The sequence below is a fragment of the Pygocentrus nattereri genome, chromosome 1 (genome assembly GCF_015220715.1).
Source record: "Pygocentrus nattereri isolate fPygNat1 chromosome 1, fPygNat1.pri, whole genome shotgun sequence".
Classification (NCBI taxonomy): Eukaryota; Metazoa; Chordata; class Actinopteri; order Characiformes; family Serrasalmidae; genus Pygocentrus; species Pygocentrus nattereri.
Window position 1 is genome coordinate 23339837 of NC_051211.1, and position 16104 is coordinate 23355940.

At 39.3% G+C, this 16104-nt stretch overlaps 1 protein-coding gene across 4 annotated transcripts in view; it reads left to right on the top strand.

The window, feature by feature from the left end:
- Positions 1-15833, top strand: part of celf3a (cugbp, Elav-like family member 3a) — a 37937-nt gene extending 22104 nt beyond the window's left edge. For 3 of the 4 annotated variants that reach the window (XM_037544266.1, XM_017715351.2, XM_037544293.1), the window contains exons 4-14: positions 2257-2305; positions 4824-4949; positions 7304-7383; positions 7848-7991; positions 8614-8758; positions 8976-9125; positions 10109-10168; positions 10356-10460; positions 10678-10821; positions 11523-11659; positions 14544-15833. In XM_037544266.1, the coding sequence (XP_037400163.1) occupies positions 2257-2305; positions 4824-4949; positions 7304-7383; positions 7848-7991; positions 8614-8758; positions 8976-9125; positions 10109-10168; positions 10356-10460; positions 10678-10821; positions 11523-11650 (1131 nt within the window). In that variant the 3' untranslated portion in view covers positions 11651-11659; positions 14544-15833. Of the gene's footprint in view, positions 1-2256; positions 2306-4823; positions 4950-7303; positions 7384-7847; positions 7992-8613; positions 8759-8975; positions 9126-10108; positions 10169-10355; positions 10461-10677; positions 10822-11522; positions 11660-12037; positions 12138-14543 lie in introns of all 4 variants that reach the window. The other variant, XR_005131335.1, reaches the window with a different exon arrangement.
- The last annotated feature ends 271 nt before the right edge of the window (positions 15834-16104 follow it).

Genomic DNA, 16104 nt, shown 5'->3' on the forward strand with positions numbered 1-16104 from the left:
TGGCAACTTCAAAACTGTGTCCGTGGCTTTAGTCCGCCTTCTCTCTTTCTTTCTTAATTCTCTTTGCTTCTCTTTGCTTCTCTTCTCTTTGCTTCTCTTCTCTTTGCTTCTTTTCTCTTCGCTTCTCTTCTCTTTGCTTCTCTTTGCTTCTCTTCTCTTTGCTTCTCTTTGTTTCTCTTCTCTTTGCTTCTCTTCTCTTTGCTTTTCTTTGCTTCTCTTCTCTTTGCTTCTCTTCTCTTTGCTTCTCTTCTCTTTACTTCTCTTCTCTTTACTTCTCTTCTCTTCTCTTTACTTCTCTTCTCTTTACTTCTCTTCTCTTTACTTCTCTTCTCTTTGCTTCTCTTCTCTTTGATTCTCTTCTCTTTGATTCTCTTTTCTTTGGTTATTTTCTCTTCTCTTTGCTTCTCTTCTCTTTGCTTCTCTTCTCTTCGCTTCTCTTCTCTTTGCTTTTCTTCTCTTCTCTTTGCTTTTCTTCTCTTCTCTTTGCTTCTCTTCTCTTCTCTTTGCTTCTCTTCTCTCCTCTTTGCTTCTCTTCTCTTCTCTTTGCTTCTCTTCTCTTTACTTCTCTTCTCTTTGCTTCTCTTCTCTTTGATTCTCTTTTCTTTGGTTATTTTCTCTTCTCTTTGCTTCGCTTCTCTTCTCTTTGCTTCTCTTCTCTTCTCTTTGCTTCTCTTCTCTCCTCTTTGCTTCTCTTCTCTCCTCTTTGCTTCTCTTCTCTTCTCTTTGCTTCTCTTCTTTTCTCTTCTCTGCTATTCTGTTCTCTTTGCTTCTCTTTTCTCCTTGCTTCTCTTCTATTCTCTGCTGTTCTCCGATTTTCTTTTTTCTTTCTCATGTTTCCATTTCCCTTTTTTCTTTTTTGCTGTGGCTTCTTTGATTCTGTGAGCAGTTTTTTTCTTTCTTAAAAAGCAGAAACTAAAACAGGCAGTTTGATATGAAATTTTCCCTCAATTGTATTCTTGACATTTAACATTTGTGCACCTTATTTCCAAAGTCAAGTCTCCTCAGGTCTTGTTTGTGTTCATTTATGAGGCCAGATTGAAAAGGTTTGAGCGTAAAGAGAAAGGCCTTCGTTTGTAAACATGCCAAAGGGTTGTAAGGTTAGCATGCTCTCCTATAATGTATCAGTTACCCTATTTCTCTTTTACACTCATTCCTCCTCCTCCTCCTCCTCCTCCCCCTTTTCCATCCCTCTCTCTTTTCCCTCATGACTCTTTTCCTCCTCTCTCTCGCGAGCTCTGAATCTCTCACCATTTTAATCTGGCGAAGGGCTGTAAGCCAGATTAGCCGGCAAGCGCGCTTAATCCCATCACTCCCTTAATCTCGCGTGGGTGTGTGCTTTTTCCTAGTGTCTTCCAACTGAGAGGGAGAGAGAAGTAGAGAGGGATTACCAGAGAGGGAGAGAGAGAGAGAGCACAAACATGATCTGTGAAAAGGTTGGAGAGAGAGAAATAGCCTATGAAGCAGGCAGACAAGGGTTAAAAGCAAACTCGAGCTGGTTGTGTTTTAGAAGATTCTGCGTAATGAAATAATTGAGATGTAAACACAGTTTGCCATGAAGTGTTTGTTGTAGAGAAACTCAGATTTGTGAGCGATGATTTTGATGGGAACCAAAAGTCACAATGTAAATATAGCCATTTAATTTACTACTCAAAGCGACCAACGCACTTACTTACACTTGTGTATTATTTAATTATTTATTTATTTTTGCATATAATGTTGATGATGATAAAAAAGTGGTAAATCTGATTAATTCAGTTTTCTTTATGGACTGTTTTCCCTAACAGGATTTTAAAAATATATATTTTAGGCCAAAACATTGTCAAAATGATCATAAAACAGTATCTCAGGCATTAGGCAGTCAACTCCTCAGACGTCTGGTCCGTATCTTCACCACTATGAACAGTTCTAATTCACTTTGTCTAGAACTGAGTATTTCACAGTAAAGCTCTTTGAATGACAGTGTTCATATCTTAACTATTAAATGATGCAGGAGTTTTGAAAAATCTGTGAGCTTCACCTTTTAAAGATGCCTGAACTGAGTGAAAAGATGGAGGGAGTGTAAAATAAGAGAAATAGGGCGTCAGGTAGGGAACGTGCTTTGGAAGCACAGCACAAGGACAGATGGGCAGATCAAAAGATGTCAGCATTATCCCACATATATCCAGCCTGGGTTTATAGGGCATGATAAACATTTAGAGAAGGAGAGAGAGAGAGAGAGAGGATTATGACATGATTTTTTTTTTGTGTGTGTTCCAGATGAACCGGCCCATTCAGGTGAAGCCAGCGGACAGCGAGGGCCGTGGAGGTAAGACACAAACAAACACCACCTGATTTATCACAGCATTTAACAACGTTCAGTCACCAACATTAGTTTGCTGACAATAGTTCGGGGGGGGATGCATTTGCATATATACGAAGAAACACTTCTTTGGTCTAGTAAAATGAAAGGGAGAAAACAAAACTGCAGTTACACTTACATTAAAGGGCTTATATCCCACTTTTTCATGTTTTATTTAATGAAATATTGTTTTATACATACATATACATTTGTGCAGCTTTATAAACCCACAACAGTTATAATACATTTTTAAGTGAACCACTTTCCAGCCTCTCAGTCCTTTAGAATTAAACAAGTTTTTAAGACTACTATGTGTAAATTAGCTTGTTCTGATTGGCTGCTGTGTATTGTACCTTGTTCAAAAAGCAGTCTGAGCTGAAACATTCCCTGTAACATTCCCTGTAATCCTGCATAAGCGTTTGGCAACTGAGGACACTAATTGTTGAAGCTTTGTAGGTGGAATTCTTTCCCATTCTTGCTTGATGTACAACTTCAGTAGTTCAACAGTCCGGGGTCTCCGTTGTCGTATTTTGCGCTTCATAATGCGCCACACATTTTCAATGGGAGACAGGTCTGGACTGCAGGCAGGCCAGTCTAGTACCCGCACTCTTGTACTATGAAGCCACGCTGTTGTAACACGTGCAGAATGTGGCTTGGCATTGTCTTGCTGAAATAAGCAGGACATCCCTGAAAAAGACGTTGCTTGGATGGCAGCATATGTTGCTCCAATACCTGTATGTACCTTTCAGCATTAATGGTGCCTTCACAGATGTGCAAGTTACCCATGCCATGGGCACTGACACACCCCCACACCATCAGAGATGCTGGCTTTTGAACTTTGTGCTGATAACAATCCGGACAGTCCTTTTCCTCTTTGGCCCGGAGGACACGACGTCCATGATTTCCAAAAACAATTTGAAATGTGGACTCGTCAGACCACAGGACACTTTTCCACTTTGTATTAGTCCATCTCAGATGAGCTCGGGCCCAGAGAAGCTGGCGGCGTTTCTGGGTGTTGTTGATTTAAGGCTTTCGCTTTGCATGGCAGAGTTTTAACTTGCACTTGTAGATGGAGCGACGAACTGTGTTCACTGACAGTGGTTTTCTGAAGCGTTCCTAAGCCCATGTGGGAATATCCGTTACAGAATGATGTCGGTTTTTAATGCAGTGCCGCCCGAGGGATCGAAGGTCACGGGAATTCAATGTTGGTTTTCTGCCTTGCCGCTTACTTGCAGAGATTTCTCCAGATTCTCTGAATCTTTTGATGATATTATGGACTGTAGATGATGAAATCCCTAAATTCCTTGCAATTGCACGTTGAGAAACGTTGTTCTTAAACTGTTGGACTATTTGCTCACGCAGTTGTTCACTAAGTGGTGAACCTCACCCCATCCTTGCTTGTGAACGACTGAGCCTTTCAGGAATGCTCCCTTTATACCCAATCATGACACTCACCTGTTTCTAATTAACCTGTTCACCTGTGGAATGTTCCAAACATTCCTCAACTTTCCCAGTGTTTTGTTGCCCCTGTCCCAACTTCTTTGGAACGTGTTGCAGGCAACAAATTCAAAATGAGTGAATATTTGCAAGAAACAATAAAGTTCATCCATTTGAACATTAAATATCTCGTCTTTGTAGTGTATTCAAATGAATATAGGTTGAAAAGGATTTGCAATTCATCGTATTCTGATTTTATTTATGTTTTACACAACGTCCCAATTTCATTAGAATTGGGCTTGTAATAATTAATAAAATATATATTTTAAATCTTTTGGTGAAGGGTCTGTAATATTTCACTGTACTATGCACAAGTTATTATTATATGGAAAGTAATGAAAAGGCAAATATGGCAAGTAATTCCAGACTTTTTAAGTCTAGCATAGGTGTCATCATGGAAAACCTTGTGGAAAAGGTTTCTTTTTGTCTGACAAACACACACTCACACACTCACACTGTATCAGTAAAAGATGGATGCTGCTCTCTAGTGGACAAAACTAGGAAAGCAGCTAAAACTGTGGCATTGTACCGTCCTATACAAACGTCTGAACCACCAGTCAAATTACATGCTTTGTTGATTTTTCTAAATGGAAATAAATTAACACATCCTCTACTGAGAACACATTTAAGTATGACATTTTCCTGAAAGTTTTAGTGCATCATTTCTATTTATTTGCTAATTTTAATATTTTTTATATTTTTATATTTATTTTATTTTGGGAAAAAATTTGCTGTATCTTCTGCGCAGGTCACATTTTATTCTTTTTTTTGTATTCCAATATGTTTAATTCTGCAAATAAACAGTAATTCTTTATCAAGTGTGTGTTCTTTGTAAGGATGACAACTTTTTTTATTTAGAAAATAATACAAAAAAGTTATTGACTAGGACACACAAACTTTTGCATACAGCTGTATATGGCATCAATACTGGTATGGAATCCAAATTTGGTAGGTTTACCCCTCCGTATCTCACTCTCTCTCTTTATAGACAGGAAGCTGTTTGTGGGAATGCTGGGGAAGCAGCAGTCGGATGCTGACGTGAGAAAGATGTTTGAGCCATTTGGCAGCATAGAGGAGTGCACTGTGCTTCGAGGGCCAGATGGAGTCAGCAAAGGTCAGCAACCATGCACACAAACACCACTTCAGATGCACACAGAGTGTTTAAGGTACAACTATAAATACCTTTAATGTCAATCTGACATTGTTATCTACAGTCTTAGTTCATGTACCTGGTTAAGTATTTTAAAAAACAATGTTTTCTAGTTTAATGACTTTTCCTCGCCTTGAAAATGACTTGATCACATCATGAAGCACCAGTGGGTGGGAAAATACATACATTTTACCAATGCAAAAATAATATGACATCTATTGCATTAGCATTTCGGAGGTGGAGTTACAAACGCAGATATTTTAGTGCGGTGTTGTCTAAACATTTTGCTCTACTGCAGCCATATTACAGAAACTTCCTATCTTCCATTAAGACCTGTCAACGTCAGCACAAGATCTTCCACAAATTCATGTTACTGAAGTAAATCTTATCTTAATTTAGGCATTTTATCCTTTGCAGGATCATACAGCATCTTATCTCAAGTAACCCTGCTGAAAAAGCAGCACAGCTGGTTTATTCTGTTCTGGTGCTGGTTAAACTCAATCACCCAGTATGGTCTTGCTCCTTGACCAACATAAGAGCATCCACGTCACAACATAGCCATGCTGGTGTGTGCTAGTTTTTCTAGCAAGGAAGGCCGTTGTGATCCACTCAGTGGAGACAGATAAGCGGTTGTTATGTCTGTTATCAAGCAACCGATGATAAACGCACAGCTGAGGCATAAACACAGCAACAGAAGTCACATAAACAAAACAGTAAGCTATAGTATAAACAGCTACAGTTTGATGAAGTGGTAGTTTTAGTGACCTCAATCGGAAAGTTTAAGAATATTGTGACTGTGCCCCCTGCTGTTTAACAGGGGCGTCTCCCATTTTTGTTTCCCTTTAAGAATTTCGGCACCCAGCTTGCTGTGCTATTCCTCCTAATGAATAGTCACTCCTTTAATTCTGTCTTCTCATTATTCACTGCTGTTCCTGCAATATATGGCCAGTTTTCACCTACACCTTAACAGACCTGGGTGATGAGAAGGAACTACACAGAAGGTTTATGCAAATTTATGGTAACACCATTATGTGATCTACGAACGATATAAACAGAAGGTGGAAACAAAAGTTAGGACTCCGCATTTAGGGCAGTATTTATGAAATATAGTTATTTGTAATTCTCTTTTTAAATGGAATAGGGACTTTTATTCTGTAGTAACTTCTGTCCTAAACTCAGTCCTGACTGAAGTTGTCATAGTTACTAGACAGATATGATTTCTGAGTTAAGATGTTTCTGTAATAAATGTGCCATCAAGTATCGGTCAAGCCTAAACTGATGGCAGTTATCTGCTGATACTGATATGACTCCGATATCGCCGTGCACCCCTAATTTCCGATTGTTAAAGTCTCGTGTTTTTGGCTTGCTGCTTATTTCACATGGGCTTTGTGCACTGGCTGCATTAGTTTGATTGATATGTTTGTGGAGGGTAATTATGCGTGCTGTTCTCTGTGTGACTGTGTCTGGAGCGGATGATGTGCTCAGTGTGCTAAATCATTAACAGACTCTTGTTTCAGTATGTTGATGTATGTAGGTCATAAGAAAGGTGTGGCTCTAATTTGATGGCATGTTGGAAGATTGTTTGAATCTGCTTTTGGGCTTCTTGGATGACGGATCATGTAGAAGTGTACAGGCACTGTGGGTTGATGGACCTTTGTGATTTCCTAGTGAGACAGAGATGAGAAAACCACCCTGTCCTTGTATAATTCATTAGTGTGGGAGAGCATTCTGTAGTAGGAACTAAAGGCCTTTGCCTCAACTGAGGCACTTTATATCAGACTTGCTGGCTCAAATGGCTTTAGTACTGCAATAATTCTTTGGATTAAAAAAATCCAAAAATACATTACAAAAATATTTTTAAAACATGTATTTTTAGTGTTTTTTTCAGTTGCGTTTTAAGCAGCATTTCATGCAATGCATGTAATGCTTCAGCTCAAATGGCTAGAAAATGCCTGGAGGGCAACAAGACCAAGAATAAAAAGAGTCACATTTAGGTCAGTATGATGGGCTTTAGCATCAGTGGCCATAAATAGACAATGTTTAGCTTATATAAATTTTTTTTGTGGACTATTTTGCCCCACAACACCCTGCTTATGCTTCTCTGTCAAGACTGTCATTTTAACGTAGCATGTGCTTTTAATTGTTTAACTGTACAGAAAATAGAACAACATGGAGAGAGAAGCCAAGAGGGCTGAAAGTGTCGCTCAGGATCTCTCTGTGCTGCTGTGTGTTGTATGTAAAGACTCTGTGTGCCGTTGTGTGTTGTATTTGAGGCTGCTGTGTGTTGTATAATTGAAACGGACTGCTTTGTCTTGCAGGTTGTGCGTTTGTGAAATATCAGAGCAATGCAGAAGCTCAAGCAGCCATCAGCGCTCTACACGGCAGCCGCACTCTACCGGTCAGTCTGTCTTTTGTTTTTGTCTCTCTCGCTCTCGCTCTCGCACTCTCTCTCTCTCTCTCTCTCGCTCTCGCACTCTCTCTCTCTCTTTTTCTCTCTCTCTCGGTTGGTATTATAGTTAACCTCTTACACTGCCTACAGTCTGTCTCACTCTCTTTTCATTACACACACTTACATACACACAAGCAACTTCAGATTTCCTTGAGGATTCATTGTTTAGACATTCCTGCTTAGTACATGCCTTCTACAGTCACACCTACCCGCATACTGTGACAGCAGTGCACTGTTAGAATAACACTCAGCCGGACACATGCTAACAGAATGAATGCTTTGTGCCTTCATCACCTCTGCCATATTTCATCTCTACACAACACTTCCACTCTCAACAGTCTACTATTCAGTGCTTTGAAGCTGAAGACTTCTCTCCCTCTCTCACCCTCTCTCATTCTCTCCCCTTCACTCAGGGGGCCTCCTCCAGCCTGGTGGTGAAGTTTGCAGACACAGAGAAGGAGAGAGGCATCAGACGCATGCAGCAGGTCGCTTCTCAGCTGGGCGTCATCAGCCCCATGAGCCTCCACCTGGGGGCCTACAATGCTTACACACAGGCGGTGAGTACTAACTTTTACCTAATATACTTAAAAACAGAGTCCTAACTGAGAGATACTTCGTACCAGAACCTTATAACAGAGAGTACTAATATACGCTTACACATAGCCAGTGAGTGTGTACTATTACTTGTGTTATTGCAGCGTGTATTATTAGTTCCATATGTTACGGCTCTATATGCTTGGTACCCCAGCAGGAAGGATTATCAAATTCGGGACTGGTATAATACGGTTTACTTGGCAGTAGAAATGGCAACAAAATGCAATTGTAATTGTACTGTGCTGTACCGCATGGTCAGTGAAAAATCCACCATAAGGCCTACACTGTAATGCAAAAGTTTGTGCAGAGTGTCTACACACAGGCTGCACTAAGCTGTACAGCATACTGTAATTTAACACTTTACATCTGCATACAGGCAATACTTGATAGTATATCACATTAACAGGTAAAAATGCCTGTGGGTCCTAAGTACATCTTAGTCACTAATTAATTCTAACCTCTTACAACGGCATACGTACATGTAGTACTTGAGTACATGAGTACTTGATGTAACGTACTATGGTAGGAATGTACTAAGCACCTATAGTACAGTAAATTTCTTCTCTTTTGGTGTTTTCCCTCTAGCTTGTTCAGCAGCAGGCATTGGTGGCTCAGTCCGCTTACCTGTCTCCTGTGGCAACAGTTGCAGCGGTGCAGATGCAGCAGCTGGCTGCTCTCAACCCCAGCAGCATCATAGCCACACCCATTGCATCAATCACCCCCTCCTCAGGTGACCATGCCCTTTTCATTACTCCAAAATGCACTTCCCTGTGACGGATGCTCTTTTAAAATGAACCCCTTTTTGCCAAAGCTACAGTACAGCACACATCAATTCTTGTAAATTCTGAATATATTTTTCTCCTTTGAGGTAGTCACTACATTGATGTGTAAAACTCCTGAATGTGAAGCATTTTTTTCAGTACTTATTTCTTTTACTTCTTCTAAAGGTACAAGCACCCCTCCAGCCATTGCTGCCACACCTGTGCCTACTCTGCCTCCACCAATCGCAGTCAACAGTTACCCACCTGTGCCTGCCCCACCCAGTGGGCAATCAGCCTCTGAAACACTGTACACCAATGGAGTCCACCCTTATCAAGGTGAAGCCATGCCCACTCTCTATTTTCATATTTCCACCGGCCAGTCTGTGATCAACAATGTATGATGATTCTTCTATGTTTGCGTTTGACCATTAAACAATCTGCACCATTATTAGTTCTATATGTTATGGTATGCTTGGTACCCCAATGAGAAGGATAACCAAATTCAGGGCTGGTATAATGTAGTACACTTGACAGTGGAAATGACAGCAAAATGCAAGATCACAGATTTCAAATCATACAGTACTTTACCGCACTGTCCAGTAGAAAACCATCACAAGACCTTCACTGTAATGCAAAAGTTTGTGCACCCCTGGTCAATAACATATTTTGTTTATTTTCTAAATGGAAATAAGTTAACACATTCTCTACAGAGAACACAATTCTGCACATTTTAATACTCAATTACTGTTTATTTGCTGAATGTAACATTTGTTGCACATAATGTGGCACATAAATTGTGGCCTATGCAAATTTATGGAATATTTTAAGTGATAATTTTTTTAATCCCACAACCAGGGAAATTCCACCTCTGCATTTAACCCATCCGTGAAGTGAAACACCACATACACACTAGTGAACACACACACTAGGGGGCAGTGAGCACACTTGCCCGGAGCGGTGGGCAGCCCTATCCACGGCGCCCGGAGAGCAGTTGGGGGTTAGGTGTCTTGCTCAAGGATACCTCAGTAATGGACTGTCGGCCCTGGGGATCAAACCGGTGATCTTCCGGTCACAGGGCCAGATCCCTAACCTCCAGCCCATGACTGCCCCAAACCACTTGTTAACCACTTAGAAAATCAACAAGACATTAAAATTTAACCTAGGGTGTTCAAACTCGTGCACACAACTGTTTAACAGCACTATAGCCTGTTCCATTGTTTTTGTCTTGTTCTTTCTTCTATTAACTCGCTTTCTCATCTGTTTGTTCTCTCGTATTCTGTCTCTTCCTCTTTCTTGGGTTTGTTTTCTGTGTCTTACAGCTCAGAGTCCTGCTTTGGATCCTCTTCAGCAGGCGTACACTGGCATGCAGCACTACACTGGTGAGACATACAGAGTTGTTCTAACCTGCATTATATTAATAGTATTATTTTTGCCTGGCTTATATTTATAAACAAAATTAAATTCGAATTTGCAGTGAGAATATTGTTATGCTTATTTTTGCTTTGTAGAATATTTATTGTTGCTGTCATAAGAAAACATCATAACTCGTTTTTTCACCACCCACAGCCACATATCCTGCTGCTTATGGATTGGTCGGTCAGCCATTTCCACATCAGCCCACCCTGGTTGCTCAGCAACCCCAGCAGCCACAGCAGCTGCAGCAGCGAGAAGGTAGTGGCCACTTCCTGTTCCTGGCCTGTAGGACCACAAACATCCTGTTTTCATTACTCACTCTCGTCTTCTGTAGAAAGAAGCTGCTTTTCTCCATTCTCTTGACTGAACAACCATCTATATAGTTTATAAATAGAATCTGGATCACCATGTAAACATATCTTCTCTTTTCCGCCCTACTAAAACACCTCTTCACATTCTTCTGTTTTTTTCTTAGGTCCAGAGGGCTGTAATATCTTCATCTATCACCTGCCTCAGGAGTTCACAGACTCAGAGATGCTGCAGATGTTTCTCCCCTTTGGCAACGTCATCTCAGCCAAGGTTTTTGTTGACCGTGCCACCAATCAGAGCAAATGCTTTGGTGAGTCAAAGAGATTTTTAGAGGGAATAACAGTTTAGAAGGTAAAACAAATATGCTCATGAGTAACGTTATCATATGTCTTAACAAAACTTTGTATCTGTGAAATAATCTGAGAGGAGGAAAAAAATTCAAAATTTTATATAGACACAATATGGCCAGAAGTGTGTGGACACACCACCTTCACACCAGCTTTTTGGACAGCATATTCCAAAACTATGGGCATTAGTATGGGGTTGCTTCCTCCTTTTGCCTCCTCCTTGGCTTTCCATAAGATTTTCGAGTTATGTCTATGGGAATTTGTGCTGATTCAGTAAAAAAAAAAAAAAAAAAAAAAAAGCATTTGTGAAGTCAGACATAGATGTTACACGAGAACATCTGACTTACAGTCAACATTCCAGTTCATCCTAAAAGTGTTCAGTGGGTGTTCAGCACCTATGACAGTTACACATTTAAAGTCACTGACCTTTTCAGAACAATCCATTTTCAGCTCATTGTGCTTGATTTTATACAAGTGTTAGCAATGGATGAGGCTGAAACACCTGAACTTAGTAGTTAGGAGCAGAGTCCACATACTTTTGGCCATATAGTGTATGTTAACGAATACAGTTACAAGGTTTTAATTTGGTGAGATATGGTTAGAAGAATTCTACAGGATCTTAAGTGCACTGTCTCATGGTCTGCATTATCTCATTTCTTTGCAGGCTTCGTAAGCTTCGACAACCCAGCCAGCGCTCAGACTGCCATACAGGCCATGAATGGCTTTCAGATTGGCATGAAAAGACTAAAAGTGCAGCTGAAGAGGCCTAAAGATGCCAACCGTCCATACTGAGATGGCCAGGTGAGAATGAGATGGGGAGGAAAGAGAGGGTCAGTAATTTATCCTAATGACAGAGTGAAATATGGTTGTATATGCTTACAATGTTTAAAATAAATTTGGCCCTCATTTTCTATAATGCACTGCTAATTCTGTAACATAAACAGAAAGACAGGCTCTCTCTCTTTCAATACTATTTTGACTGAAGTGATTGTGTAATTCTTGTCTAAATACATGTAAATTACGCTTTAAAGAAATGCTTTACTTAAAGTGAAAGAGAAGCTAGACAATAACCAGTTGATTAATTTTTACTTTTCATTTATTGTTTTTGTGCTGTGTCATTGTTCATTCTCCTGAAAACAAACAAACAAACAAACAAACAAAACCTCATCCACACCCAAGGCTGCCCCGTCCAATCATAACTCGTGTGGAGACCACGTCGCTATGGCTACGGTGGCCTAGCAACCAATAAAGCTCCCCCCTTCCTCTCACAGCGTTTGTTGTAAGTTGATTGGCCTGTGTTGGTTGCTGTGGCGATATTCCTGCCTGTGATGGTTGCCATTAGCAAGTTTTGTTTTCTGGCCCTTTTGTCTTCTATCCTCCATGCTGAGAGTGCATGGCGGGTTACCGTGGTGACCATGGACTGTGTTTGGTGCGTTGTGACTTTCTCTTTTGTTTTGTAAATACTGATCAATAACTAACATTACTATTTTTTGAAGATCTTTAATGTATTATAAGTGTAAATAGCTAATCATGCAAAAGTAACTCAAAGCCAATTAAGCACTTCACTAGTATTTAAATGCTCTAGTGTTTGGGCGGATTTTGTTTTTGATCAGTCTCCTCTGTGTTTTGTTTGGTCATGACTATTTCTTACAACTATTCCCATGCGTAGTCTGGTGGTGTTTTAGTTACTGTGACCGTGGGGGATACAGTGTGGTTGTATTTGATTACAAGAAAGTTTGTGCTAGTGGGTATGCTGTTTTGTGCAATGAGTGAGGGAATGAATGAACCTCAGTGAATGAGCGTGGATGTCTGTGCATGTAGTAGTGGGCGATATGACCAAAAAAATCACTTTATAATACAGATTTCTCCCACTGTGTTGGCATATAGAATATTTATATATAATTTATATGTAAGCAAAAGTTTGTGCACCCCTGGTCAGATCACACACGCACAGATTTTCTAAGCTGGTGGTCAGGTAACGTTTTATTAATTTTCCAAGTGAAAATAAGTTTCCACATCCTCTACAGAGAGCATACTTCTGCACATTTTAATCCACAAAATTGCTAAATTTAACAGGGGGGTAGGGGGAAAATAACATAAATGTGGCAAATGCAAAACCTATGGTACATTTTCTATTTATGTTTTATTTTTTTCCAAATAGGTCATACTATGCATAAATATTAATAAATATTTACATAAATATGCCACATTTAAGTGTGTCTCTATAGAGGATGTGTAAACTTATTGTAACTTAAGAAGATCAACAAAATGTCATTTTTACCAGGAGTGTGCAAAATTCTGTATACAACTATATTTGTTATTGCTGTTGCAACAAGGTCGTTTCTTTTACTTTTTCTCATGACACATGGGCCAATAGAAATGGTCCAAGTTACATTTACTTACAATCTAGCATGTTTTTGCCCTTTCCTGTAAAGTTACTATATCAATAATTTTAAGAAAAAACGTTTCAGATGCTTAAAAGAACCTATGCTTGTATGTGGCTTATTATTCTGAAAATATTCCTTCACTTTAAAAAGGACCATATTTTACAGGTGAAACAAATGTAAAATAATTTAAGTACAAAAGTAGAAAAAAATGAGCAAAGTGGTGCTGCAGGCAGTGCAAAAGGAAACAGAAGCATGGTCCATGCTAGGCTAAAGACTAACCCCAAGAGACTGGCTGTTCTTTCCACGTATTTGTAAAGTTCACTCCATGGATATCAAACTAGATTAACATCTCACATTTCTTTAGATTGCTGAAACATCCATGGCTGTGTTTCGCACAGTTTTTGTACATTGCATTATTTAAGCATTATTTATTCTGGCATATCTGTATTAAAGTTATGACAAGTGTAATGCCTAATGTGGTTTGATGAAAATTGTATTCACACAATTTTCCACCACAGATGTAGTTAATCAGCCAAGACATGTTTGGTGTTCAAATTTTGCTAATTTTTCTTCAAATTAACTTTTATGTTAATACATTCCAAAATCTTCTCTCAACCCATGGACTGGAATATCGGCCACTACTCCATGTACCTGAGTCTGCGTGCTTGTGTGTGTGTGTGTGTGTGTGTGTGTGGGAGGGAGAGAGAGAATGATGAGGAAAAAAATTCATCCACTATCTCTCAAATCTCTCACGTGAGGTTTGAGGTGACAGTTCGTGATTGTTATGGTGACATAAGTGACGCATTGTGCTGACCAAAGAACAGCATTCCTCTGTAGGAATTCTGGGTTTTGTAGTGGTTAAGTTCATTTAAAGAAAAACACACACACATACAACCACTTTCTTCATAGCTTTCCTACATAATTGTATTCAGTTTATGATTATGTTCAGTCAACACAATACCGATTTCAGCAGATATCGTAAATATAATAAATCATAAATTACAGCCCAGAATTCCTATGGTGCATGTTGGAAATTCGTTTGCCTGCCAGAAATCTTTCCCACTTTGAAACAGCCACTAACACCTGAACACACATTATTGGCCATACACCCATTCACTGGCTTAATACTTTAATTGCATGGACGTATGGTAAGATCACTGCTAAAATGCCCCCACCAGACACACCACATGTATTAACTTGCCCCCCTTTTGTCATGACCAAAAGTCATTACAAATGACCTAAACTTTTTATTTTTCTCTCCTTTTCTCTCTCTTTCTCTCCCCCTCTCTCTATCTCAGGTTAACAAAGAGGACTGAAGAAGTTTGGAGAGAATTAAAAAAAAAAAAAAAAACACCTTTTTTTTTCCTCAGCTGCAAAATTACGGGACCAACTGCTTGTTTCAAATACTGTACGAAGAAAATGAATACAAATATATACATTTAACAGATTTACCTAACCCGCTGCACAAGGCTTGGGTATAAAAACAGAAAAAGATATACAGTTACAACCTCATCAGTATACAGTATATGAGCGAGAACTTTTTGTAGGCATTCTGTACAGCTAGACACTGACTAAAACACTATCGATGCAATGTCACAGACTTTCCACACTTTTCATGCACACTATTTGAAAGTGTGTGTGTGTGTTTGGGTGTTTCGGTTGGTTTCAAGGCTCCATCAGGTCTGGAACTATCACGGCAACACTGTACGTAAAACGGGACCAACACAAATGTCACGTCCACACAAAAGGGGATAAAACTGGCTTGTGCTTACACTGGACTACTGAAGTCTATTGAGCGCCAGTTACGTGTATATAGAAATTTATTTGGGCCATAAAAAGGCATATCAGTGGTGTGGTGGGGGGAATTGGTTGGGTTTTTAAGTTATTTAAGCTCACCAGTGGGTACGTTAGCTAGGGAAAGAGCGTTGCAGTAGAAGTTGCCTGCAATTACTGATCTGAATCAAGTAGAAATGGATTGCGGAAGACGAGCGCAAAATCGGAGAGTTCAGGAAGATCACAGAAGAGTGAACATAAAAGGGAGGGGGACACGGAAGGGAGGGGGACACGGGTGGGAGGTGGGGTAAGAAAATGAATATTGTCCATCACAGTAAGGCCGTAGTTAGATTTTACATTTTCAGATATGTTTAGGATGATTTCAGGGGAAACTCATGGGGAAAATAGAGTGGAAAGCATTTTAAAATAATGTATTTCATTGTATATATCATGGTTTGAAAATTGAAGTTAAGAATCCAATTATTATTATTACTATTATTATTATTGTTATTATTATTATTATTATTATTATTATTATTATTATAGTACTCTCCTTGGTTCAAAAAAGGTAATTTTTTATTCTTTTTTTTAAACAGTTGATTAATTTATTGATTTCTCGATGAAGGCTGTTTTTTAAATTATTTATGAAGATAGAGGTTCATTGGCACGTGTGCCTATGGATCAAAGTATTTTTAGAACTTTTATTTACAGAATTACAATTAATGAACAATCATTATTCCCTATTTATTTTCTTCAGGCCTTGTTTCACAACCTGTCAATTACCAGAAAAATAAAATACAATTTTAAATAACAAAGTGTCTTTCATTGTGATCGCTTTCAGTTTTTTGTTTTCTTATCTAGAGAATTCTTCGCTTAAAGGACTCGGTCAATTCTAAGAGGTTTTCTTTATATCTGTTAACTGGTATTCATACTTAACTGTGTAGTGAAAATGATCCTAATAGGACGCTATGAAAGGAAGTGATTTGTAACCGAGAAACACTCACCTGCATCCTGTCCTCAGGGTTTCTGAGGCATTGCTGACGTCACATGAACATATTTTTCGTCAGTATGTTCGTACAGCTGTGA